General features: G+C 42.4%; 1 protein-coding gene across 5 annotated transcripts in view; it reads left to right on the forward strand.

Annotated features, from left to right (window-relative positions):
• MYO1B (myosin IB) overlaps nucleotides 1–27,089 on the forward strand; it is a 199,214-nt gene that overhangs the window by 25,525 nt on the left and 146,600 nt on the right. For all 5 annotated transcript variants that reach the window (XM_027563152.1, XM_027563160.1, XM_027563136.1 and 2 more), the window contains exon 2: nucleotides 9,763–9,906. In XM_027563152.1, coding sequence (XP_027418953.1) covers nucleotides 9,772–9,906 — 135 coding nt within the window. In that variant the 5' untranslated portion in view covers nucleotides 9,763–9,771. The remainder of the gene's footprint in view (nucleotides 1–9,762; nucleotides 9,907–27,089) is intronic.

Here is a 27,089-nt window from a genome sequence, read left to right on the forward strand (position 1 = left end):
GTGAATAATGCTTCTTTGAACATGAACATTGGAGTCCCTCTTTCAAATTCTAAAGTAGAATTGCTGGGTCATATGGTAGTTCTCTGATTTTTTTGAGCATCTCCTATGGAATTTGAATATTAAAAGATGCTGGAGAGTTATTGGAGGATTTACAGCAGGGCTTACCTGATCAGTGGAGAAGAAAATGCCAACCCATTCTAGTATTCTTGCCTGGAGAATTCCATGGACAGAGGAGCCTGGTGGGCTATAGTCCATGGGGTCATAAAGAGTAGGATACAACTGAGTGACTTTCACTTACCTGATCAAACTGTGATGTAGAAGGGCAACTTGGGTGGTGTGGCGCATGGGTCGGGGGAGGAGGGGGCCTGGCAGAGGCAGTGGTGAAGACAACTTAGGAGGTTGCTGCCTTCAGGGTGAGAAATGAAGAAGCCTGAACTGGGGCAGTCCCAGTGGGGAACGGTGGGAAGGGATGGAGCAGGAGTGATTAAGCTGATATAATCAAGGTGATACATTGTATGGGGAGTTAGAGACAGGGAGAGGCCAAAGGTGAGAAACTAGATCAACTGTGACTGTGGAATTTAGGGAGAGTGAGGTGGTTTTGTTTTTGTTTCTGGTCTTGTGGTATGTGATGGTAGAAGAGATGTGGATGTGTACTGATATGTTAGAAACAGCCAAGTGGTAGAGATGATTGGTGGTCAGGTGGTTGATACTGTGGGTTGCTAATTTGAGGGTGGGGAGATGGTAAAGAGGGGCTTGCTTGGTGGGTCAGAGGGTAAAGAATCTGCCTGCAGTGTAGGAGACCTGAGTTCAGTTCCTGGGTTGGTAAGATCCCCTGGAGAAGGGAATGGCTACCCACTCCAGTATTCTTGCTTGGAGAATTCCATGGACAGAGGAGCCCGGTGGGCTACAGTCGATGGAGTTGCAAAGAGTCAGCCATGATTGAGTGACTAAGCATACACACAGAAGGTAAAGAACAGAGGGGCAGATGGCCATACAATTTGGCTGAATTTTAAAGTGTTGGATATTACTGGTGTAGTTCCAGAGTTTCATAGCTCCCATGGGTCTATTTCACATTCCTACCTGAGGCAGAAATACTTACATAGATCAATTTATAAAGCCAGAAATGATGGCCATTTCATTGGTTATAAAAATCAGGTTTTCTAGGGATTCTAATGAATCCAGAAGGATTTAAACTAAAGCATGAGGCTGTTGGATTTGGCTTATATTCTTTTTGCTCATCTACATTTTCTGATTTCTTTTTTCCTCTAGTGAACTTGTGTTGCTTTTAATCATTAAGATAGTCATTTGAAATTTCAAAAGTTACCTATTTTTTGTCTCGACTCTCTTACTAGACTGTGAGCTCCTGGGGAGTGTATGGGACAAGGAAGTACCACGATTATTGTGTGTCCCTAGCACTTAACACAATGCTAGGGACCAACAGGGCTGAAGAGCGTAAGCGGTGGTTGAACCGAATTGAATGGAAATTTAATCAGACTTTTCTCAAAGATGAGGTTGCTATTTTGAAAGATCCAGGAAGGAAGTTTCAGGTTTTTTTTAGTCACTTAACCCATTATATTAGGTACTGAACCACGTCTTACAGACTTGGCCTCTCTTTTGCCTTTGTTTTGCTATCAGGATTTGCTGAGTCTTATTTTATTCATGAAATCTTGCCACATTGGCTTTGTTTTCTTAGTTAAATGTGTTTCTCATGTTATCCTTAAAAGCATTAGCGATGTCTTTGGGAGCCAAATAGCTCAATTCTGTTTCCTGTCCTTTGTTGATAGTATTGTGTTTTTAGAGGAATGGATCAAAGTGGCTTGAAGCCACAGTCATTATTTTGCCTTCTGGTCGGCTGGGAGGGAACCACCCAACCCAGGATGGCAGCTGTGAGAATGTGCACTATTGAACAACTCAGTTGTCAACCATAAATTTGCACACTTGTTTTCCTTTTGTGTTTGTCTGAATGCCTGCCATGTGCCAGAGGCTGTGCACTGTGCCTTTGGGGAAATAAAGATGAATAAGGGTGACTCTTGACACCATGGAGCTGATTCTCCAGAAAAGGGGCTATAAAGCATACAAGACTACGGCACAAGGAGGTTAATGAGGGGAACTCGAGTCAAATAACAGTGGTTACTATGGTAAGAAGACTCCCCAAAGGCTCTGCTTCTGATGTATATTATAATAGATGTATTCAGATGTCCTCATTTACAGTTACCAGAGCAGTAGATAACCTGCTTTCATTAAGTTTTCCTGAAAGTGGCTTTTATGGCTATGCTTAAGAAATTCCTTCACATTTTAAAATTTATTTATTATTTAATCATTTACTTATTTATTTTTGGCCATACTGGGACACTCGCAGGATCTTCCCTGGTGGCTCAGATGGTACGGCATCTGCCTGCAATGCGGGAGACCCGGGTTTGATTCCTGGGTCGGAAAGATCCCCTGGAGAAGGAAATGGCAATCCACTCCAGCACTCTTGCCTGGAAAATCCCATGGACGGAGGAGCCTGATAGGCTACAGTCCATGGGGTCGCAAAGAGTCGGACACAACTGAGGGACTTCACTTTCACTTTCATACTGGGACACTCGCAGGATCTTAGTTTGCCCACAAGGGATTGAACCCGGGCCATGGTAGTGAAAGTGTCATTAAGAGTCCTAACCACTGGAGTGCCAGGAAATTTCCAATATTTACTAATTTTTTAAGTTGAATGGCTCAGATGGTAAAGAAACTGCCTGCAATGCAGGAGAACCAGGTTGATCACCGGGTGGGAAGATCCCCTGACGAATGGAATGGCAACTCTCTGTAGTATTCTTGCCTGGAGGAATCCTTGGACAGAGGAGCCTGGTTGATGACAGTCCATGGGGTTGCAAAGAGTCAGACACGACTGAACGACAAACACTTTTTTTTCATAGTTGATTTACAATTTTGTGTTAGTTTCTGGTGTGCAAACGATTCAGTTTTATATGTAATCTTTTTCATATTCTTTTCCATTATGGTTTATTACAGGATGTTGAATATTATTTCCTGTACCACACAGTAGGACCTTGTTGTGTATCTGTTTTATGTAATAGTAGCTTGTAGTCCAAGGTTTCTTCAAATTTAAAATTGTGTTCATAAATCAATGTTAATCCTTGTTAACCATTGCCCTGCTCAGCTCTGATTTGAGAATGTTCTTTCAGATTCTACAGTAAAACTGTTTCAACTTAAAAATACACATTTGTTCTCATCTGTGGCATTCTGAGGCTTTTGAGTAACGTGGGAGACCAACAGATAATATATTTCAGCTTAAAATACATCTCTTATTTAGTCATTAAATTACCGATTACTTTGGAATAACTTTTCAGTGTTGCTGTTTTGATGTCAATAGTAGAACGGCCATGCTCTTCATAAGGATCTACTGTCTGGTTTGGCCATGTCTCTGTGGGGCTGTTGGCTTGGGGAATGCTGGTCTTGACATCCCCAGGCATAGACATTAACGTGGTAGATGATTTAATTTAAGGTTGGGGCTGGGTAGACTACTCATATATATATGTTAAGTTATAGATGGCATTTTAAGATGCTGTAGAATGTTTATGTTTCATTCTTTTGGATTTTGAGAGATTTTTGAAATGATGCTTTTCAGATTTTAAATGGTATTTTTATGCTGCAAAAGATGCCAGTAAATGAATTGATATATACTGCAATATAGGTAGTAAGTTTTTGAGATGAGAGTAAGTAGGGGAAGGAATGCTTTGATCATGTATTTTGTTTTTCTTGGATGGACAAACAGGTGAAAAGAGCTTGTGCGGCCATGGAGTCACCTGGTATCAGTTGGTGAGTTTCTGGCTGGGCTAAACCAGTGCCCTTAGGTGGAGGTCCTGCCTCCAGGTTCCCCAGTGGTCCTCTAAAGGCTCCACCAGTTGTTGTATTTTGTGGATTGCTTTCTCCAAGGTTGGGAGAAAAAGATTGGTTTCACATAATACTGAAGATCGAACAGTGGTTTAATACTTATATTGGGCACAGTACTTAGTGTTCAAGTCAGTCAAGGATCTTGGTTGGGTGCAGTGCAGAAAGGATGTAGGAACTCACAGAATTGCTGAAAGGTCAGAGGACCAGGAAGGATATAAGCTTAGAAGGTAGGCAGGAACCTCCAAAAGACTGGGGGACTGGGCAGCGGGATCCGTAGCAGAAGTTAGGGGATGGGAACCACCTGGTCTTCATGCTGCTGCTGTCATGCAGTGAGTAATAAGTATAACCACCAGCTGTCATCATGTCCCGGGACTTCTGGTCATAGGAGGATGTGATTGGCTGTGCATAAGCCATGTTCTGCCTTCCCAGATCGCTCAGTGGGTAGAGTCTGCCTGCAATACAGGAGATGTAGGAAACTGGTTTGATCCCTGGATCAGGAAGGTCCTCTGGAGGAGCGCATGGCAATCCACTCCAGTATTCTTGCCTGGAGAATCTCATGGACAGAGGAGCCTGGCAGGCTACAGTCCATAGCGTTTCAAAGAGTTGAACATGACTGAAGTGACTTAGCACGCATGCACGCACGCATGCGGGCCACATTCTTTGGGGGTGGAGAAAGCATGTCTGTCTCCTTCGAATTCTGTAGTGAGAATTGGGCATTACTTCTCACTAGTTACTTGTCATAAGGTAACTTGGACTCCCTGAAAGGAGGAAAAAAGTAGAAGTGTGATAGTTGCTCAGTTGTGTCTGACTGTTTGTGACCCCATGGACTGAAGAATAGATCCTATGGACTAGCTCTCCTCTGTCCATGTCCTGGAGAATCCAGGCAAGAATACTGGAGTGAGTTGCCATTCTTTTCTCCAGGGGATCTTCTTGACCCAGAGATTGAACCTGGGTCTCCTGTATTGCAGGCGGATTCTTTGTTGGAATAGGATTGTATACAAGATAGTGTCTCCATTTAAAAAAAAAAAAAAAAGGCGAATGTCTCCTCTGGCTTATCTTGTGGCTGCCCAGAACTCACATATGCCTTTCTTTCCATACTTTGGCTTAAGAAAATAAAATGCTCCAGCCAGCATCATGCCGGAGAAGGCAATGGCACCCCACTCCAGTACTCTTGCCTGGAAAATCCCATGGATGGAGGAGCCTGGTAGGCTGCAGTCCATGGGGTCGCTAAGTGTCGGACACGACTGAGCGACTTCACTTTCACTTTTCACTTTCATGCATTGGAGAAGGCCATGGCAACCCACTCCAGTGTTCTTGCCTGGAGAATCCCAGGGACGGGGGAGCCTGGTGGGCTGCCATCTCTGGGGTCGCACAGAGTCGGACACAACTGAAGCGACTTAGCAGCAGCAGCAGCAGCATCATGCAGCTCTTCCCTGTGAGGCTGAAAACATAGCTGCCCCTCCACAGAGGGTATCAAGAAGATCTCTTTTGTCCGTTGTCTTCTGTGGCCCCATCTAAAGTGGAGTGTAGGGGATGATGGCTTTGTCATATTTTAACAGTTCTTGTTTTTAGTTTGTTTTATGAGTTGGAGGTCTTGGTGTTGATTGTCTTAAGAATTAAGTACTTGTCACTGTCAGCCAGACTCCCTTAAAAATGTTATTGGCTTTCAAGGTTTACTGCTTCCATCGACTAATAAAAAATAGTACGTGCGTGCTAAGTCGCTTCAGTCTTGTTCAATTCTTTGAGACCCCCTGGATTGTAGCCCACCAGGGGGTCTTCCCGACCTAGGGATCAAACCTCTGTCTCTTACATTTCCTACATTAGCAGGCAGGTTCTTTACTGCTAGTGCCACCTAGGAAGCCCCAATAAAAATCAGACATACTACCAACCTCTAAGGTTTTGAACCTAGAACCCGATCTGAGAACTTGTCTCTGGGAGTTGGACCTGGCCTTAGCTCTTGGTGAATGGAATCCACCTGGGAATAGTTAAGAAGCTTAAGAAGCAGTAGCGTGGGTGATAATTCCCTTGCATTCCATCTTCACGGTGGGTGTGCTATCCTATTCTTGGGCTGTAGAGATGAAACAGTTGGTTCTTGGGACAGAGGACTTCTCTGCATCTCCTGCCTCCAGGCAGAGTGACTCCTCTTAGAATCATTTGTTCTTCCCTCTGGCTTTCGGACAGGCTAGTTTTACGGCTTTCTTGTAGATCTTCAATGAGTAGGCCACACTTATTCTAGCATCGGATTTTTTTCCTCACATTCTCAAAAGTTGCAAGCACAGGGTCCATGTTTTAAGGCACAACAGGCCATGGTTTAATCACCTGTTTCTCTGTTAAATATCAACGGTGATCTTGCCAGTCCAAATTAGTAAGTAGGTCCTCATGCCTCCACCCTTGCGGCCTTAGCTCAGCCGGTTCATGCTCTTTAGTGTGTTATTTACAACATTCTATTTCCTTGTGCCACCTTCTTTTATTGGGTAAGATGCTTTCTGTCACAAATAATAGAAAATCCAACTCAAACAACTTAATAAGGAGAATTAGTTGGCCTCTGTGACTGAAAACTTGCAAGCTGTGTGGCAGGCTTCAGGTGCAAACCTTTCCGGAGGTTTGTGATGTCACTGGGTTATTTTCTTTCCTTGCCCTCCTCCGTGTACTGTTTTCCTCCTCAGACTAGCTCCCTAATAAAAGCAGACCCTATGGACTGTAGCCTGCCAGGCTCCTTTGTCCATGGGATTTCCCAGATAATAATACTGGAGTGGTTTGCCATTTTCCTCTCCAGGGGATCTTCCTGACCCAGGGATCGAACCCAGGTCTTCTACATTGCAGGCAGCCTCTTTACCATTTGAGCTACTAGGGAAGCTCCAAAAGCAGTCATGGTCATAGCAATTCCTAGTACCACATCTGTAAATCATGCCACCCAGAGGTAGCTGGAACCGTTGTCCTAATACTCCAAGCCAAAGCTTCAGGCTTAGTTAAATGACCAGCGCTGAATCTGCTCTCATGGCTGGGAGATGGAAATGTGTTCATTGTCACAGTCTAGATCACACTCTCTATTCCTGGACATTAGATAAAAGTGGCTTCCTTGGAACAACATGGATTCCCCTGGGGGGTCTTGGGAAGGGTGCAGGTGGTGAGCTTGTATGCATCAAACACAAAGTGTCCTCGGTGCTCTCCATCTGTTCCCGTGTGGATTCTTCTGATAGTTTCTGGAAACCTTGAGTTAGCAAGTCATTCTGAAATTTGTTCCTGTAGTCAGTGTTGCTCTTTCAGGGAAGAAACAAATCAGTTTCTTTTGGCTGAATTAAATATACGGGCTAATTTTGTTGAGATGTCAGAGTGACCCAACCAGGCCTGGAGATGGTAGTCAGGGAAAGTCAATCCATTTGTGTGAAGATAGGAAGTATCTCTGTGCCATTTTATCAGGGTTCCAGTTTCACCAGAATGAGAGTGTGGAGGAGGGTATCACTATTTGCTCCCCCAGAGAACCTAGATGCTAAAAAAAAAAAAAAAAAAACTGGTACGAAACAAAACTCTGCTGGCTGGACTAAATGGATGTTGGCATCACCTTTTCAGTTGGTTTACTTTATTGTGGTATTTTGAGCTGAGAAAGTTGTGTTTTCAGAGTTTTTCCCTTTTACCCACTGCCTATAGCAGCATTTGTTTCGCCCTCTTCCGCCCTTGCCCTTTGGATTGATTATAAAGTTGGGAAAGAAATGTAAAGATCAGAACCCATACTCTCGCTTGAAACTCATATTTGAAACCATGGTGAAGCAGGTTTAATTACAGAGAAAGATTGGCTGCTTAATTGCTGTTACCTGCCACGAAGCTGTTGCCTTTCTGTAGCTGTTTCCATAAATAGACTTTATATACAGGAATCTACCCTGGGGCAAAGAGTTCCCATTCGGCCTCTTTACTTAATTCAAATTGCTAGGTTGAGGTGGTTATTTTTGAAACTCTTCTCAGGTTGACTTTCCCCTTAATCCCCAAGCCTTCTTCCCTCATCTGCCAAATTACATGTAATGTATCGCTGCTAGATTGCTTTTGGCATTTCTCAAGTCTGAGAACTTGAAATTTGATTGAAATGTTAATTTATTGCGACAGTTTGGGCACTCACGTTCCTATTCCTGAACAAGTCTCTGAAAGGACTTAGTGTGGGCCCAGCCCTGTCTCTGGCTTCTGTGCATCTCTAGAGCATGGCATGTCTCCTTCCTCCACCTGGTTTATTTTGAAAGAATCTGGCCTGATTCAAGGTATGTGAAACGATTCTTGGTGTGACTGTTGTTGGGTTTTAGCAATACCTGGGGCTGTTTATTCCAAGTGTAGTTGGCATGATATTTAAAAAGATTAACAAATAAGTTAACTTTGGTTTTCTTCTTTTGATTATTAAATAGTTGCTTATTGGTTGCTTTTGTTTGTCGGAGAGCCTTGCTGCTGGTTCTTAGTCTCTCTTTTTTGGCTTTTCAGTACACACTTAAAAATTTTTTTTTTAATGTTGTTGTTGTTCAGTCACTTGGTCATGTCTGGCTCTTTGCAACCCATGGACTGCAGCACGCCAGGCTTCCCTGTCCTTCACCATTTCCTGGAGTTGCTCAAACTTACGTCTATCGAGTTTGTGACGCCATCCAGCCACCTCATCCTCCGTCGTCCCTTTCTCCTCCTGGCTTCAATCTTTCCAGCATCAGGGTCTTTTCCAGTGAGTCAGCTCTTCATATCAGGTGGTCAAAGTAGTGGAGCTTTAGACTTCAGCATCAGTCCTTCCAATGAATTTTCAGAGTTGATTTCCTTTAGGATTAACTGGTTTGATCTCCTTGCAGTCCAAGGGACTCTCAAGAGTCTTCTCCAGCACCACAGTTCAAAAGCATCAATTCTTCAGTGCTCGGCCTTCTTTATGGTCTAACTCTCACATCCATACATGACTGTTGGAAGAACCAAAGCTTTGACTAGATGGACCTTTGTTGGCAAAGTAATGTCTCTTTGCTCTTCTAGCAGTGTGTCTGTTGGAATGAGCATTAAGAATACTGAGGTCATTCTTGGCAGGTTATATTATATAGGCAACCTCTGATCTTCAAGTGGGGTGTATTCTTTCTGTATATCAGTCAGTGTTGACTCCTGGAATGAAGTTTCTCCCCATAGGTACAGTATTATAAGTGGTGATTTTGTTCTTTTAACACATAAATGTAATATAGTCCTAACTAACCATAAGCAAAATCTCTTAACCTTTCTGAGCTTCCTTATCTTAAAATGGGTATAATGATAACAATTTACCTCATAGAATTGTGAGAATTAAATTAATTGATGCACAGAAAGTTCTTGAGATAGCATCTGGTATGCAGCAAGTACTCCGTAAATGTTAACATCATTTTAAACACAATATGTTTTGGGAAAATGGCATTTTGCATTTCATCATGGAATACTGGGTGATGCCACTTGGGGCAGCAGGTTTCTGTGGGTTCAGGTCTGACATTGGTAGGCAAGGGCTGGTAGAAAGGGGTGGGGTGGGTTCTCTTGCTAGTGTTTTGCAACTTCTGGTTGGGGAGAGGCGATGATCTAAAAAGAAGGAAACAGCAATCCTGGCTACCTAGTGGCTCTTTCAGTAAATGGACTTTGCTTGGGGTGATGATGACTGGGAGGGAGGTTCATCTTTGGTGGCAGGTTGGCAGTTGGGACTTCTAGCTTGGCAGTGACTGCAGCCTTCCCCCCACCCCCTCTACCCCCTAGGCTTCTGACACAGGTTGTAGGAAAGGAGAGGTTACAACATAGGTGAGGCAAGTGAGGACCATTAGGAACTGGCAGTGTTTCATTTCTCCGTTGGTGCCAAGAACCCATCTGAACTAATCTTGCTCATTTAAATTCTTCCTTTCTCTTTCTTTGCTACAGCAAGAGACTATGGCCAAGATGGAGGTGAAAACATCACTGCTGGACAATATGATTGGAGTTGGAGATATGGTTCTTTTAGAACCTCTCAATGAGGACACCGTCATCGACAACCTCAAGAAGCGCTTTGACCACAATGAGATATATGTGAGTGTGCACGGAATGTCATCTGGGGAGTTTAGACTTTGCATTTTATGGTGCAGAGTGGGCTTCTCTTCCTCAGACTCTTCTTTTTTCTGTTTATTGGAGTCCAGAGGTATTTGTTGATACCCTCAGGAAGAAGTTTGTGTTTGCTCACTTGGTGCGTGAGTAATGTTGATGAGAATCTCGTGAGTCTCTTACCACACATGGTGTCTGCTAACCAGGCAGAGTGTTGCACTGGACGTTGATGGTATTCCAAATCAAGTGGAAGACTACGTTCTGCCCTCTGAGGGACATATGCTCAGGAGGAAGTTTGAAATCCAGAAGTGTCATGGATACCTACATAAGATTAGTAGTCTAATCTTTGAGAAACCACTTGTTGAAATGCAAGGCAGTCAACTGTCAAAAGAGAGAGAAACCTTCCTGATATTTGTAGTTAGTAAGAGACAGGAGCAAATTACCAGCTATGGATATGTGTTTGGTCCCTGGAGATTTGGGAATAGTCTTGTCCTGCAGATACAAAAGTATTATGTCAGGCACAAGAATGAAAATATAGAAATATATACAGTGATAGAAATATTATGTTGTAAAAATTCTCTATGAAGGATTTCACAGTGTTATGCTGTTGAGTTTTTTAAATGTATTTAAAATATGAATGAGAAATGCTTTTATGTGCAGCTTTTTTGGAATTTGCAGAAAGCACAGAAATTTGCATCTGCTCAGATAGAGACATGGTGTTAACTAAACCAAGGAAATGGGGCAGTGATGCCCTGTACCAGCAGCTGAGAAGGAAACCAATGGATTGGGTAGAAGTAGTTTTGGTAGATCCTACATCACTTTTGAGTTCTGTTTCTTCCACTCTATAGAGTTCAGTTCAATTCAGCTGCTCAGTCGTGTCCGACTCTTTGCGACCCCATAAATCACAGCACGCCAGGCCTCCCTGTCCATCACCAACTCCCGGAGTTCACTCAGACTCACGTCCATTGAGTCAGTGATGCCATCCAGCCATCTCATCCTCTGTCGTCCCCTTCTCCTCCTGCCCCCAATCCCTCCCAGCATCAGAGTTTTTTCCAGTGAGTCAGCTCTTCTCATGAGGTGGCCAAAGTACTGGAGTTTCAGCTTCAGCATCATTCCCTCCAAAGAAATCCTAGGGCTGATCTTCAAAATGGACTGGTTGGATGTCCTTGCAGTCCAAGGGACTCTCAAGAGTCTTCTCCAACACCACAGTTCAAAAGCATCAATTCTTCGGCGCTCAGCTTTCTTCACAGTCCAACTCTCACATCCATACATGACCACTGGAAAAACCATAGCCTTGACTAGATGGACTTTTGTTGGCAAAGTAATGTCTCTGCTTTTCAATATGCTATCTAGGTTGGTCATAACTTTTCTTCCAAGGAGTAAGCGTCTTTTAATTTCATGGCTACATCTGTGTCTAGATATGAATTGGTTTATTGAGACATGCTTCATGTTTTCCTATTAGTGTGCAAACAGTAGGAAGAAATATAAATAAATAAAAGGAGAGAACATAACTGATTTGTAACTTTTGTGGAAGTAATATATTTTAAAAATCATATGCAAAGCTATATTTTATATCTCATATAGCTTTCCTTTTCAGGTAGGCAATCATGTTTCGAGGATAACTTTGGATAATTAATTTCTGAATGAAATAGGAATCACCATCTGGGACTTGAACTTTTCATCTTTCTTGATGTGATTATTAGAGATAGGGGTAGGTTGACAGTAACAACAATGAGATATGTGGGTACTGCTTTGGAATATTAATTGGTTAACTGGCTACTAACCTAAGTTCAGAGATGCGGTTATGTAAACTGCTGATTCAGGTGGACGAGGTATAAAATGCTGTTGCGGTATAACAGGGGGAAGGTGTGGTTTGGTTGGGCACTGAGGCCCCGGGTCACCTTTCCTCAGGCTATAGCACTTCAGCTTTCAGGTGGGAAAACTGCACGGCCCTGCAGCTTTAATTGAAAGTATGGTCTGATAGCAAATAAAAGACAGACTTTAAACATTGGTCTTTCAGGTGGAGATAAGAGAAATCAGTTATATCCCAACCTAAGGTGGCTGATCATTTTTCTTTTTGGCTCTGAGAAGCAGAATTCCCTTTCAGGTGAATTGAGAATAGGATGGAGAGTAGAACATTACATGCATTCAAATACCTGATTTGTTGTACCCACTAAAGATAAAACAATCTCCTTTTAAACAAAATGCCAAGTATTAACATTCATGAGTCTTTAGCAGACGAAATGTCTGGGTTTCAGCCTTACATAATTTTATTTTCTGACTATTTTAGGAATGTTCTTTCTGGTATAAAACAAAAACAGAAAATTGCTTTCTGCTTCCAGATATTCATATAATTAATGTTTTCCATGATACTTTGGACCTATCATTTCCATGATGTTTGTGCCTTCATTTTGTAACTTTAAACACACGTCATATTGGAGGCTTCAGTTCAGTTCAGTCTCTCAGTCGTGTCTGACTCTTTGTGACCCCGTGAACCGCAGCACGCCAGGCCTCCCTGTCTATCATGAGCTGCTGGAGTCCACCCAAACCCATGTCCATTGAGTCGGTGATGCCATCCAACCATCTCATTCTCTGTCGTCCCCTTCTTCTACTGCCCTCAGTCTTTCCCAGCATCAGGGTCTTTTCAGATAAGTCAGTTCTTCACATCAGGTGGCCGAAGTATTGGAGTTTCAGCTTCAACATCAGTCCTTCCAATGAACACCCAGGACTGATCTCCTTTAGGATGGAATGGTTGGATCTCCTTGCAGTCCAAGGGACTCTTAAGACTCTTCCCCAACACTAGGCATTCTCCATTTTAAGCAAAAAAGAAAAAAAAAATAGCTTATAGGGTAATGTGTGTTGTATGACTTTTTCAAAGATGGGGGTATATGATATGTACATATGTTTGTATATTTGTATGAATAAAAAGAAAAGGCATGCTGACTTTCAGTTCAGTTCAGTTGCTCAGTCGTGTCTGATTCTGCGACCCCATGGACTACAGCATGCCAGGCTTCCCTGTCCATTACCAACTCCCAGAGCCTACTTAAACTCATGTCCATTGCGTTGGTGATTCCATCCAATCATCTCACCCTCTGTCGTCCCCTTCTCCTGCCTTCAATCTTGCCCAGCATCAGGGTCTTTTCCAATGAGTCAGTTCTTCGCATCAGGTGGCCAAAGTATTGGAGTTTCAGCTTTGGCATCAGCCCTTCTAATGAATATTCAGGACGGATTTCCTTTAGGATTGACTAGTTGGATCTCCTTGCAGTCCAAGGGACTCTCAAGAGTCTTCTCCAACACCACAGTTCAAAAGCATCAATTCTTCGGCACTCAGCTTTCTTTATAGTCCAACTTTCACATCCATACATGACTACTGGAAGAACCATAGCTTTGACTAGACGGACCTTTGTTGGTAAAGTAATTTCTCTGCTTTTTAATATGCTGTCTAGGTTGGTCATAGCTTTTCTTGCAAGGAGTAAGCGTCTTTTAATTTCATGGCTGCAGTCACCATCTGCAGCGATTTTGGAGCCCAGAAAAGTAAAGTCTGCCACTGTTTCCACTGTTTCTCTATCCATTTGCCATGAAGTGATGGGCCCAGATGCCATGATCTTCGTTTTCTGAATGTTGAGCTTTAAGCCAACTTTTTCACTCTCCTCTTTCACTTTCATCAAGAGGCTCTTTAGTTCTTTTTCACTTTCTACCATAAGGGTGGTATCATCTACATATCTGAGGTTATTGATATTTCTCCCGGCAATCTTGATTGCACCTTGTGCTTCATCCAGCCCAGTGTTTCTCATGATGTACTCTGCATAGAAGTTACATAAGCATGGTGACAATATACAGCAGTCTTGATGTACTCCTTTCCTGATTTAGAACCAATCTTTTGTTCCATGTCCAGTTCTAACTGTTGCTTCTTGACCTGCATACAGATTTCTTTGTATATTTGTATGAATAAGGAGAAAGGCATGCTAACTTTAGTACCATGCTAACTTTAGTGTGGGTGGGTTTAAGCATGTTGACTTTAGTTGGGGGAGGGGATGGAATATGAGGACAGGGAAAAGTTATTATTCTTTTAGACCTCTGTAGTATAGGATTTGTTAAATCAAGCATGTATTGGTTTTGTAATTAACAAAAAATACAGGACAATAAATTTGATCATCCCACCTCTGTAACCCCACAAATTGTATATACCATCCTTGGGAAATCTGTTTCTTGGCCTTTATTCTGATAATATTTCTGCTTTGCTTTTGTTCATGGTTTTGCTACAAAATTGTTTAGCCTGGTATCAAAGGCCAAGTTAATAACATGCGATATTTTACTATCTTGCATTTCATTTTTTTTTTAATTCTTTCCCAGAAAGATGCAGGGTTTTTTTTTTTAAGTCCCTCTCATAGTCTCCTGGCTTTATTTCATTCTGTAAAAGTGTGTGATTGTCTTGGGTGATTCATCATGCAGACGTATTGAACAATCATTTGTTCATACTGTGGTTGATAAGGGGGCCCGTGAATGGAGGGCTGTGTGGCTCAGACTTCAGAACTCTGGCTTTGCTCAGAGCTTTTGCAGCTCTGGATCTGAGTACATGCTCTTCTATCCTGCCGTCCACCCTCCTCCTGCCACCACCCTATCTTCAGGTAAGAAATAGTCCCTTCCTTCACAGAGTTCTCACAGGATCACCTGTCTACAGCATTTATAATCCCTAGTGATCCTGTCAGGTAAACCTGGAACTCTGGGTAGGCCATTGAGTCACACATACTCTTCAATCCAAGTCACCACAGGTGACTGTGGCCAGGTGACCAGAAGGAGCTGAATGGCTTAAGAAAATGTTTACTCTGAGGTTTGGGGAAGGGTCAGCTTTTTCCAAAGTAGATGGGTTAACAGACTGTGGGCAGGGCTGGTGGGGGAAGAAGAGGGTGGAAGGAATTGAGAGAGTAGCTCTGAAACATAGACATTACCATATGTAAAATTAGATAGCCATTGGAGATTTGCTGTATGATCCAGGGAGCTCAAATCTAGTGCTCTATGACAACCTGGAGGGTTGGGAGGTGGAAGGGAGATTCAGGAAGGAGAGGACATATGTATGCCTATGGCTGATTCATGTTGTTAGATGGTAGAAACCGACACAATATTTTAAAGCAATTATCCTCCAGTTAAAAATAAATTTAAATTAAAGAAAAAACAACAACAAAATAGGTGGATTGTGTGTAAGTAGGTTAAATAGTCTACTGAATACAGGAGTTGATGCTGACTAGACCCTCTGCTGTCAGCCCCTCAGGCTTAGTGTGTGTGTGAAAGTCACTCAGTTGTGTCGGGACTCTTTGCGAGCCCATGGAGTATACAGTCCGTGGAATTCTTCAGGCTAGAAGACTGGAGTGCATAGCCTTTCCCTTCTCCATGGGATTTTCCCAACCCAGGGATCTGGGTCTCCCGCATTGCAGAGGGTTTCTTTACCAGTTGAGCCGCAAGGGAAGCCCCACAGGCTTGATAGGGAATTCTGTAGTGAAGTGGCTTTATTGGTTCGTGTTGTTACCAGGCTGAAGGACACGTCCTGTGAGAAGCATTTATTACTGAAATTCTAAGCTTGAAGTGCACCCAGAGGCACACTTCTTAAGCTTTTTCTCCTGGCCAACTCCTCAAGGCAGGGCAAAGTAAACAGGAGCCCCAGGGGAGAAGGGTGTAGTTGAAGTCCATCAACTTAAGGGAAATTATGTTGAAATCTTTGCTCCTGAAGTCACTGAGTTTTCTTTTATTCTGTGATGCATATGGTTTGTTTGTTTGTTTGTTTTAATCTGCTATGCTTCTTGCAGCCCTCCTTTGAATAAGAAGTGTTTTTGGTGCTGACAAGCACTTTGAGTTTGTTCTCTATCTGAATTGTCAGGATGGGGATCATCTAGCTGTCGAAGTCTGAATTAGTCCAGTTTTAGGATCTCATGTTCAATGAATTGTAGCTGTAAAAGGACTGCTTTGAAAGTCTTGATAAAAATTGTCTTGATCTTAGAGGCTGGTACTAGAATTAGGATCCTCATAAAAGTAGGATCTGGTATTTTATGAAAGATATTAATGCATGCTTCAGGATTATCTGTTCTTTGCTTTGAGTTGGGTTCACACACTGATTTTAAAAGGCTGAAGTTGGTTTATCACTCTGTCTGTAGTTGAGCAGAGTCTCTAAATCTGAGACAGTTCCAGATATTGACGTGGTCCTCGTCGAAAGACTGTTCCACTGGAGATGGATGGAGGAGGATCGGGTGAGAACAGATAGAGGGCATGTTGGTCTGATGGGGTAACGTGTAGAATCAGAGACTATTTGCTTTGATTCCTCACTCTTGGCAGAGTATGGTGCAGGCTGGGCCCAGCTGCCGGGCAAGCTAGTGCTCCAGCGGTCGCTGTGGGGTCAGCCAGTGGTGGGAAATGCTGGCTGTGACATTCCTGAGCCCTGCTCTGCTGTACTCTTTCCTGTCCTTTGTCAGACCTTCTTCTGGCACCCCGCCCCCGCCCTCAGCCAGATGGGATAGTGGCAGGATTTCAGGTGTACTGGTAATGCAGGAGACCCAGCCAGACGTGATGCTGTTTTTAGGGTGACTGGTCAGGACTGTGGTTCTGTTCAGGAACAGGAAAGGTGCAATTTAGGCAAGAACAAGGCCCAGGGCAAATTTGGAAACTAAAGAACCAAGGTGTCCATTCTCTGACAGGAAGTATTTTTGATGCTGACAAGTAGATTTAGTTTGTTTTCTATCTGATTGTCAGGTGGGGATCATCTAGATATAGAGGTTTAAATTAGTCCAATTTTAGGATCTTAAGTCAAACTAATTGTAGATAAGACTGCTTTCAAAGTCTAGTAAAAATTGTCTTAATTTTTAGAAGTCAGTAGTAAAATTAGGATCCTTGTAAGGATGAGATTCAATGCTCTTATGAAAGATATTTAAATGTAAGTATATTTGGTTTAAAATATTGCAAAGCAAAAGAAAATAATTCTAGTTAACATTTATATATTTATTTGACGTGTCAAAGTCACTTTTCATTTATGCACATGAAAATTCCTACCTCCTGAGGTTAACATTTATTCCTGAGAATTTGGTATAAATGGTGTACTAGTTTTCTCATGCTGCAGAATAGATTGCCTCAAATTTAGTGACCTAAAATAATGTACATTTATTATCTGACTCTTTTTGTGGGACGGCTTAGGTGGGTCCTCTGTTCAGGGCCTCAGAAGACTGCCATCAAGATATAAGCTAGGACTGCAGTCTCATTGGAGGTTCGTCCCTTTTCTGAGCCCACAGGGTTGTTGGCAGAGTTCAGATGTCCACTTAGTGCTATTCCTGCTACCTAGACGTTCTCCAGCTTTTTTTTTTTTTATTTCCTTTAAACAGCCTTGAAAAAAATTACAAAAATAACAAATGCTCTTGAGAAAACAAAAAACAGGTAGTATAGGGATACATAACATAAAAATGTAATTTTCTTATTTCAGTACCCTAGTCCCATTTCTAGAAGTAATGCTAGTTAGGTAGGTCATCTTCCAGATCATGTAAGTTTGATTTAAAATGAAAAAATTTTGTTTTGTTTTAAAGTTGGAAGTAAGAGGTTCTCCTTTATCTAAATGGATCAGTCTTTCCCAGAGAACCCAGACCCAGCAAATTTGTGTGAAACAAGAACCTTCTTTAATGCCACCTCCCGTCATGCCTTAACCAAATAGGGGAAGAAGGAGGGACTCCTGAGCTGGTGGAATGAAATGCCTAGACTTCACTGTTTGTGAGGGGTTCATAGTGAGCATACACTGCCTGCTTGGCTAGCTGAAAAGGTAGATTGTTAAGGAAACATGAAGAACAAATCATGTGTTTTCAGGAGTGTAGCTTTGATGTTTGGAATGGAGTCATAGCATTAGGAAGCTAGATAAAGCTTCCTAATGCTGTGAAAAACAGTCACGAGGCTGTTGTGTCTACTTTCTGAGCACAGTCTAACTCTTGGACTGTTTTATAATGCTTTTCAAAACAATTATTTTTTGGTAAAAGCTTGCCAGTTTCAACCTGTCCAAGCTCTCTTAAAACCTTTGGTGATTGGAAAAATTTTTCCTCTTTAAACTTGCAAAATGGACACATGTTTATCTGTTATTTGCCAAGCCTAGAGAGTTGTTTCATCATGCAGGCACTATCTAGTACTTGATATATTTGTTTAATATTTAAATATATTAAATGTAAATGTTCTGATTGAAGTCATACCTGAAGTTTGATTTGGCGGGAGACTAAGGCTTCTCTGGTGGCTCAGCGATAAAGAATCTGACTGCAATACAGGAGATGAAGGTTTGATTCCTGAGTCAGGAAGATCTCCTGGAGAAGGAAATGGCAACCCGCTCCAGTATTCTTGGGATTCCCTGGTGGCTAAAACGGTAAAGAATCTGCCTGCAATGCAGGAGACCAGGGTTCAATCCCTGGGTCGGAAAGATCCCCTAGAAAAGGAAATGGCAACCCACTCCAGTATTCTTGCCTGGAGAAGCCCATGGACAGAGGAGCCTGGCAGGCTACAGTCCTTGGGGTCGCAAAGAGTCCAGTGTGGACTGAGGAACTAACACTTTCACTTTCAATTTCCAGTATTCTTGCCTGGGAAATCCCATGGACAGAGGAGCCTGGCGGGTTACAAAGGGTCGGGCACGATTGAGTGACTAACACAGAGTGTTTAAGTTTTACTAGAGTCTTAGGCACTGTAGCTTTTAAAACTATCTTCATTTTACATATGAAGAAAGAGGCTCAGCAAGACTTAAGTAACCTGACCAGGATCACACAGTGGTAAAAGTGCAGGGATTCACACCCAGAAAGTCTGGATCTGTAGTTCTTACTAATAGTCCTGCTGACTTTACAGTTATCATGCACACCAGTGATACCACTAATAGGGAAGGATTCTCGGCCTGCAGAGTGCTGTTCAACATAATTGAATATGATACTGAAGAATGTGTGGGTTTGGAGCAAGGCAGTCTCAACAACCCAGGCAGATAATGGAAGTGATAATCAGTATTCCTGCTGTGTGTTGAGTGAGCATTCAGTGGTGCAGTGACATGAACTAGTGTGGCAGGGAACAAGTATGTTCAGTTCTAAACTAGGTGTTCCCTAGTCAAAGAAAAGTGACAGCAACGTGTAGGATGGTGTTTTTATCTCTGGAAGATGGGAGAAGATCTTGGGAGGAGATTGATTTTCATCCTGTTCACTGGACAGCTGCATGTGGTCCTTTACCTTTGAGAGCATAGAGTAGGGCGACTTCCTCCCTGGTGGTCCACTGGTTAAGAGTCTGTGCTTTCACTGCAGGATCTTAAAAAAAGAAGATGAAGCACAGAGTAGAGGAAACAATTCAGCACGGGAGACGTGTGCCCAGTTCATGTGGCTGATTCAGCCCTCCCTTCTATATATGTGTTTATTTCTGCTCTTACATCTGTAGTACAGATAGGTATTAATGATAATTCTAATTTCTAAGGAGAGGCTCCTTTCTTCATTCAGCTCCGTTGTGGAGGGGTGGAGGGTGAGACACGATGTGGCGTATTGGGACAGGCATGGGCTGACAGAACAAGGTTGTATCTTGGCCACTCACAACCACTGTGACCATTGAAGTGAGTGATGGTCAGTTCTTTCATCTATAATATACGTGTCTTGATGCTTATCTTGTTGAGTTGTGTTGGACATTAAGAGACATTTTAGCCCAGTGCTTGACACATAGTTGAAGCGGTATACCTAGTTGGGGCCATGACCATCAGAAAATCTTAGAAACCCAGAATGACTTTAGTCCAAGATTTGGGACCCTGAGATTTTCTTATAAGTAGAATATTTTTCTGTCTCTCCCCTTCTCTGACTCTTTCTTTGTCTCTCCGCACTCCCTTTTTCCCCTTGCCCCTCCTTCTTTGGTATCCATCATACAGATCTCGTTTTTGTTGGATTGTTGTTGTTTAGTCTCTAAGTTATGTCCAACTCTTTCGTGGCCCATGGACTGTAGCCTGCCAGGCTCCTCTGTCTATGGGATTTCCCCAGGCAAGAATACTGGAGTGAGTTGCCATTTCCTTCTCCAAGGGATCTTCCTGACCCAGGGATAGAACCTGAGTCTCCTGTATTGGCAGGTGAATTCTTTACCACTGAGCCACTAGGGAAGCCTTTTTGTTGGATTACTACTTTCAGTTAGCTGCATATTATTTTCAAGACTTGTAGCTGGTAGCAAAGCTGTAATGTGGGACCACTCTGTACCTTCATTAAGAGAGTCTTAAAAATGGTGCATATTTGGAAAATACTTATTCATTACAGAGTTTATTTCGATGAAGATGAGGTAGTATTGTGTTATCCTGCTCTGAAATAAAACTGCCCGAGGTGATGTTTTTAGTTGGTATTTTGGTGTAGCATAGAACTCATATATAGTTCCTTAATTCATAGTCTAAAATGGCAGCCCAAGAACAAAGGATTATCATATGGTGGTTAAGGCATGTCTCAGACTAGACTGACAGGGGCCAGGCTAACCTGATAAACCTGCTAAGCCAAGGCCAGTGATTGATGGCACAGCATAGATAAAAGGATGAACAGGGCTTGGTTCTTTCCTCCAACTTTGAATTGAGAAGTACTGGAAAAAAATTTATATCAACAGGAGCAGAGGCTGGCAGTCACGATGTAGTGAGGCCATGATGGGCCATGTACAGGCAGAAACTATGAATAAGTCTTTGCAGTGGGCCAGCTATGGAGTAGAAAGTGAGAAGATCAGTCAGTAGCAGGCCCAGAAAAAGCAGAGACGTGAGCAGGGGATGAGCACGGGATGAGCACATGGATACTAGGCCTGGAAAGGAAGTCTTCACAAACTCAAGTTACTTTATTCTATAATGCACTCTTACACTCATCCACACTCACTCTTGGGTGGGCTTGGGTCCCAGCTTTTCTGGTAGCTCAGTGATGGGTTCCTCGGGGAGTTCTTGAGTGTGTCATTATTATAATAGAACTCTCTATACTTGATGTAACTAGAGAGCATCTCTGTGCCCAGCAGCTGACAGAGCCTGACCAAATCATACTTCTCTCTTCTCGCATCACAGACTCCAGTGAGAGTGTTGGCATGAAACTGTCTCTGCCACTAAGCGTGGGAGCTTCGGTAGGTTTTTAAAACCTTCTAAAGTCTTCGGTTTCTTCCTCTGTGAAAATTAGGCTGTTATTCTTCTATACCACAAATCTGTTCTTTAGACTGGGCTTGTGAGGTGTACTTACTGAATTCCATTGTTCTTGATATAAGACCCAGATAGAAGCCTAATTGTTATTGACCTTATGTTTATCATTTTTCACATAGGCAGCCAGCTTTTCATAATTTTGAACTGAAGAGTTGGTAGACCAAACTGTCTTTCAAAAACCAATTAAGACAGATGTCTAAATTAAAAATGCTGTGGCATGTAATGTTTTAATGTCTTGTGATCAAATTCCCAAGATCCAAGACCCAAGAAGAGGGAAAATTCCTCCGTGTGAAGTGAGTAGCATGTTGTCATTGCTGCAGATTCCACCAGCTTTCCTTATCCAGGCATTTTGTGTATCTCAGGCTTTCATACCAACTTCATTAAGACCATACATACCTCATGCACCCCTGTGATATTGATAACTCGCCTGTTCCCTGTATACAGAGACCATTGGTAAGACCATTTGATAAGTGTCATAGGGCTCACTGATGAATTTAACTGAGATTCTCGAGTCCATAATAGCCAGTAGATTCCAGTAGAGTCAAACTGTGAGTTTCCCTAATCAAAGTAGATAGTATTTATGGAATACTTGCTGTGTGTCAGGTGCTGTGGTTTGTGCTTTGACACACAATCTCTTTTAACCCTCAGATTGGACAAGGGGAAGAACCAGTCTTGTCCTCCTTGTCCAGAGATGAAACTGCAGTTGGAGAGGTTCAATAATGCGCCCAGGTTCACATAAAAACTAAAAAACTTTGCTAGATAACATTTGAAGTGTTGTAATGTTGTATGGCATGGAATCTGAGCATAAAGCTCAATATGTAAGTCAGGATGTTGTTCAGTCGCTCAGTCATGTCCCACTCTTTGCGACCTCCATGGACTGCAGCACGCCATGCTTCCCTGTCCTCCAGTATCTCCGGGAGCTTGCTCAAGTTTATGTCTGTTGAGTGGTGATGCCATCCAACCATCTCGTCCTCTCCCACACTGTTTTCCTTCTGCCTTCAATTTTACCCAGCATCAGGGTCTTTTCTAATCAATTGGCTCTTTGCTTCAGGTGGCCAATGTATTGGAGCTTCAGCTTTAGTATTAGTTCTTCCAATGAATATTCGGTGTTAATTGCCTTTAGGACTGAATGATCTGATCTCTTGCAGTCCAAGGAACTCTCAAGAATCTTCTCCAGCACCACAATTCGGAAGCCTTTTTTATGGGCCAAGGGTGACTTGGGTTCAAATTCAGTCAGTTTCATCATCTAACCCCTTCACCCTACACACTGACTTTTACTTCAAAACTGCCTTCAGACTGAAGCTCAGACTCTTCACCCTGACATTTGAAGCTGTCTGCAATTTGATCCCAGTCTTATTTTCTAGGCTGTTATTCACAAAAGGTCTTTGTTCAAGGTAAGCTGTTTGTTTCTCTTTGTCTGAAGTGTGACTGGGTGGGCCTTTATGTTGCTGCTGCTGCTGCTGCTGCTTCTGCTAAGTCGCTTCAGTCGTGTCTGACTCTGTGCGATCCCATAGACAGCAGTCCACCAGGAATCCCCGTCCCTGGGATTCTCCAGGCAAGAACTGGAGTGGGTTGCCATTTCCTTCTCCAAAACATGAAAGTGAAAAGTGAAAGTGAAGTTGCTCAGTCGTGTCCGACTCCTAGCGACCCCATGGACTGCAGCCTACCAGGCTCCTCCGTCCATGGGATTTTCCAGGCAAGAGTACTGGAGTGGGGTGCCATTGGCTTCTCCGCTTTATGTTGCTATCCATGTTTTAATCCTTGTTATAGCATGTGTCGAATTTCCTTTTTTTAAAGGCTGAGTAATATTCCATTGTATCTGTCTACCATATTTTGTTTTCCCGTTTATCCATCTGTGGACACTTGAGTTACTTCTGCCTTTTGGCACTTGTGAGCCAAAGTTGAACCTGGGTGCGCAGATATCTGCTTTGAGTCTCCAGCAATTCATAGTTAAAAAAAAAAATACATTTGAAGCGTACAACAATCTTAGCAAAAAAATTTTTTAAAGGGGAGGGTTCAACTGTGATCTGAAAACCAAATCTCATGCTACTATTCGGGGGAATGCTACTTTATCTGAATTTTGCCCATCCTTTTAGACCTGCCCAAGTCCTCTAACTTCTGGAACATTCTTGGACCTCTGCAGTTGACAGTGACCTTCATTTAAACCCAAAGCACTCCTTTAGAAAGAAGACTAATGCATTCATTTAGCTAAGAATCACTTAAATCCTATTTCATCTGTTTTTGTGGCTAGAGTGGATAACCCTTAAACTTTATGTTTTATGATAAAGAAGTCTCACCTCCTAAGCTCTGTTATAACCTCCTCAGGGCATAGGCCACAGGAGTGTCTTACATTTTCACTGTGCCTAATACGATATTTTGCATAAAGAAGGCTCTTGAAAAATTTGCCGCTTACTTGTTAAACGCTGTAGCCTAAATTCAGTCAAGACCATGTGGTTGTGCAGCCTTGTGAAAGGTTATTTTTACTTTATTTGAGTCCTGACCCCTTCTGGATTTGAACTATTATTACTTTAGAGGTGAAAATAACATGACTTGGAGACTAGGACTTGGAGAACTCCAACATATTCTTGAATATTTTTTGATGAAATTTTAGACTAAATAATTAGCATTAAGTGAACTATTTAAATAAACATGACCTGTTCCATTGCCACCTTGCTGATTCGTTTCTCTCAAGTTAAAAGGATGATTGTGACACAGTGTCTTGCGTTTCTTCAAGACGTAGGCACAACTTTATGTGCTGGAATAAACATGAAAAAAAATTCTTTTCCGTTGAGATACAAAATTTTCCTGTAACTAGAAAATCTTCTCTCCCCTTTTCTTCTTTGTTTATTTCTGGTGGTGTAAGGATGTCTCCATTCCTCAGATAGTCAGAAAGAGGCTTCTGCCCAACAGAGTCACTCTGTTATACAAAGGTGAAGACCCTGTTGTAAGGCACTGTACAACACAAGTTCCTGTGATGAGGTGTTCTTGGCCACTTTTTGCCAGAGCTTCCCAGGCCTGACAGCAGCATGGACTGTGTGCTCTCATGAAAAGAGAACAGATTCTTGGCTCCTTGTCCTGATTCCACTTTTGTTAGATAATGTGGTCATACCACTTAACTTCTTTGTGCTCCGTTGTTAAGGACATTGAGATGGAGACTTCATTTCTGTCTCATGGTGATTTAGGAAGAGTTTAGTAAAAAGGTGCTTCAGTGTATATTATATACAAGAAACTTTAATAACTGTTGGGGTGAGTTTTTAAGAAACTGCGGTGACTGTAAATAAATGGCTAAAATTCGTTCTGAAGAAAGGAAGAAGCTGACATATGGGATGCCAAATTAGAGCCTCAGCAGAACAGGGGCTTCAAAAATATTTTGGAAGAATCTGATATTTGAAAAGAAGCCTCCAAGTAATCATCATGGTGAAAAGAAGTCACTATAGGATTTCCTATGGTATTTATGGTTTATTTATAGTTTTATTTTCAATTTCATATGTGGAATTGAAATATAAGCTTTCAGGGTTAGGGCTTCTAAAGATCTTATTGTTGCACTGTGAAGAACTATGATATGAAGATGTGACACCTTTGTGACTGTTCTGTATGTTTGCTAGCGTTTCGTGAACCTGGCCTTGTGGAAGAATATGTATACAGTTCTGCATAGTTGAGACACACAAAATATTAAAACTGTAAAAAGGCTTTCCCTTTTAACTTGAAAAAAAAGTGTTTCTGGTTAGATATCTTTCCGAAATGTATTACATGTGTCCTTGTCAACGGAAACAGAATACTGTCTATCTCATTTTGGCCCTTAACTGTTAGGCTGTGTTCTGACTCAGTGCTGTAATAAAGCACTCAGGGCCAACTGAGCTGAGCTATTGGCTCTTATTCTAAATGACTCTTCACTTTTATACTTTTAGAATTATTTTGACCACTTCTTACTCCTTTTCTTTTTTCTTTGCTTTTCTCCCTTTTCCCCCTTTCCCTCTGTCTCTCTTTTTCCATTAGTGGCTGTTGTTTCTTTCCTTAGGGTGGGAACTTGTAATCTGGTATATCAACTGTATGCAAACTCTATGTGCATATTACATGTATGTTTTTTGGAGAGAGAAGGTTCATAGCTTTCAATGGCATCTCAAAGCCATCGACAGCTAAAAAAAATGAAGTGCTCAGTTAGCAGTATTTTTTAAACTGCAAGATTGAGCCTTTAAGTGATGAAAACCATTTAGTTTTAAAACATTTTGTAATGAAAATGAATAGCGTTGAACAAAGAATATCAGTACATTGCATATGATAAGGATATTTACTGTTTTGTGAAATTTTTATTTCATGCATATGTCTACATGCATGTGTATGTAAATATACATTCAAGCACAAGTACTTGGTTGTCATGAAAATATTTTTTACGCTGAGTCATAGTCAAACGTTTGAAACATACTGCCATGGGAAGGCCCCAGTTTACAGGTGAAGCTGCTGTTTCTCTGTAGTGTACTGAGATGCCATATGCTGAGTTTATTATAAACGTGGCTAAGATGAAAGTAACTGAAGCTGGGAGAATTTTCTTTTCTTTTTGAAGTGTTCATGGAATTAATTACATAGGACGATTTAAAGGGGAAGGTAAAATAGTATAAGACAGGCCAACGCAGCTGTGTTTGAAAGTAAAACCTGGTCCTTTGAGCCCTGAGGGTGAAGGCATCAAGCAGTGTTTTTAACCTTGGTTACTTGGTTCTTTTTCTGGGGAGACTGTTAAAGATGCGAATGCCTGGCCCTTCTCTGCTGCTGAGTCACTTCAGTCGTATCCGACTTTGTGCGACCCCATAGATGGCAGCCCACCAGGATGCCCCATCCCTGGGATCCTCCAGGCAAGAACACTGGAGTGGGTTGCCATTTCCTTCTCCAATGCATGAAAGTGAAAAGTGAAAGTGAAGTTGCTCAGTCATGTCCGACCCTCAGCGACCCCATGGACTGCAGCCTTCCAGCCTCCTCCATCCATGGGATTTTCCAGGCAAGAGTACTGGAGTGGGGTGCCATTGCCTTCTCTGGCCCTTCTCTAGAGAGTTGAAATAGAATCTCTGAGGATGAGGTTCTGGAAGAACTTTCCTATAGAATTAAATGCTTGGTCCTTGTGCTATTTGTCTGTCTGGGCCCTTTCCTCTGGATTCCGGATTGTGGTCTGGAGAGTGGAGCCTGTGGGGTGCCTGGCCTCCAGTAAAGATTTCAGTTTTCCCTGTCATCACAGGAGGAGCTCTCTTTTGAGTATTATTTGGGTATTTACAAGGCGCCTGTTCTGGAATTCTAGAGATATCTGAAGTATGAGATTGTTTTGACGTAGGAATGTTTGTACATTCTTGGTTTAATGTCTGCCCTTGAGAAGTGAGAGATAAACTTGATAATTGAACGTGCCATTTGTGGAAAGGTAGCGCCTTTCTTCTACCTCTTCCCTTTGCCTTTTCTCCCCACTCCTTTCCCTTCCCTTCTCTCTTCCCTCTTAGACGTCAGAGGCTGGGTCTATAGGATGGTGAGAGTGGAGGGGGCCTTCCGTGTCCGGTGATGTGCACGCTTCAGAACTCGGGGTGCTGAGGGCTGGGAGTATGGAGATGGTAAGCTAGGATTGCTAGGAGGTTGGTTACATGGAGTGAAAAAGGACATGGATTGATCACATCCATCCATCCATCCATCCATCCACTGAGGGTAATGAGAACCAGACTTGCCCCTGGTGGAGAAGGTAGATAGAACCTAATTGGGAAGTAGTCTTTGGCATTATGTGAAGGAGTCCTTTTTGGTGTGATCAGCTGAATAGAAGAACAGGCTCTGGATTCCAGTAGGTATTGCTCTGTGAGCCCTTTTGGGACAGAGGGACCAGGTGGAGTGCCAGTGCAGTACAGAAGTCTGATAGGAATGAGCACATGTATGGATGTGAGAGTTGGACTATAAAGAAAGCTGAGCGCTGAAGAATTGATGCTTCTGAACTGTGGTGTTGGAGAAGACTCTTGAGAGTCCCTTGGACTGCAAGGAGATCCAA

The sequence above is a fragment of the Bos indicus x Bos taurus genome, chromosome 2 (genome assembly GCF_003369695.1).
Source record: "Bos indicus x Bos taurus breed Angus x Brahman F1 hybrid chromosome 2, Bos_hybrid_MaternalHap_v2.0, whole genome shotgun sequence".
Classification (NCBI taxonomy): domain Eukaryota; kingdom Metazoa; phylum Chordata; class Mammalia; order Artiodactyla; family Bovidae; genus Bos; species Bos indicus x Bos taurus.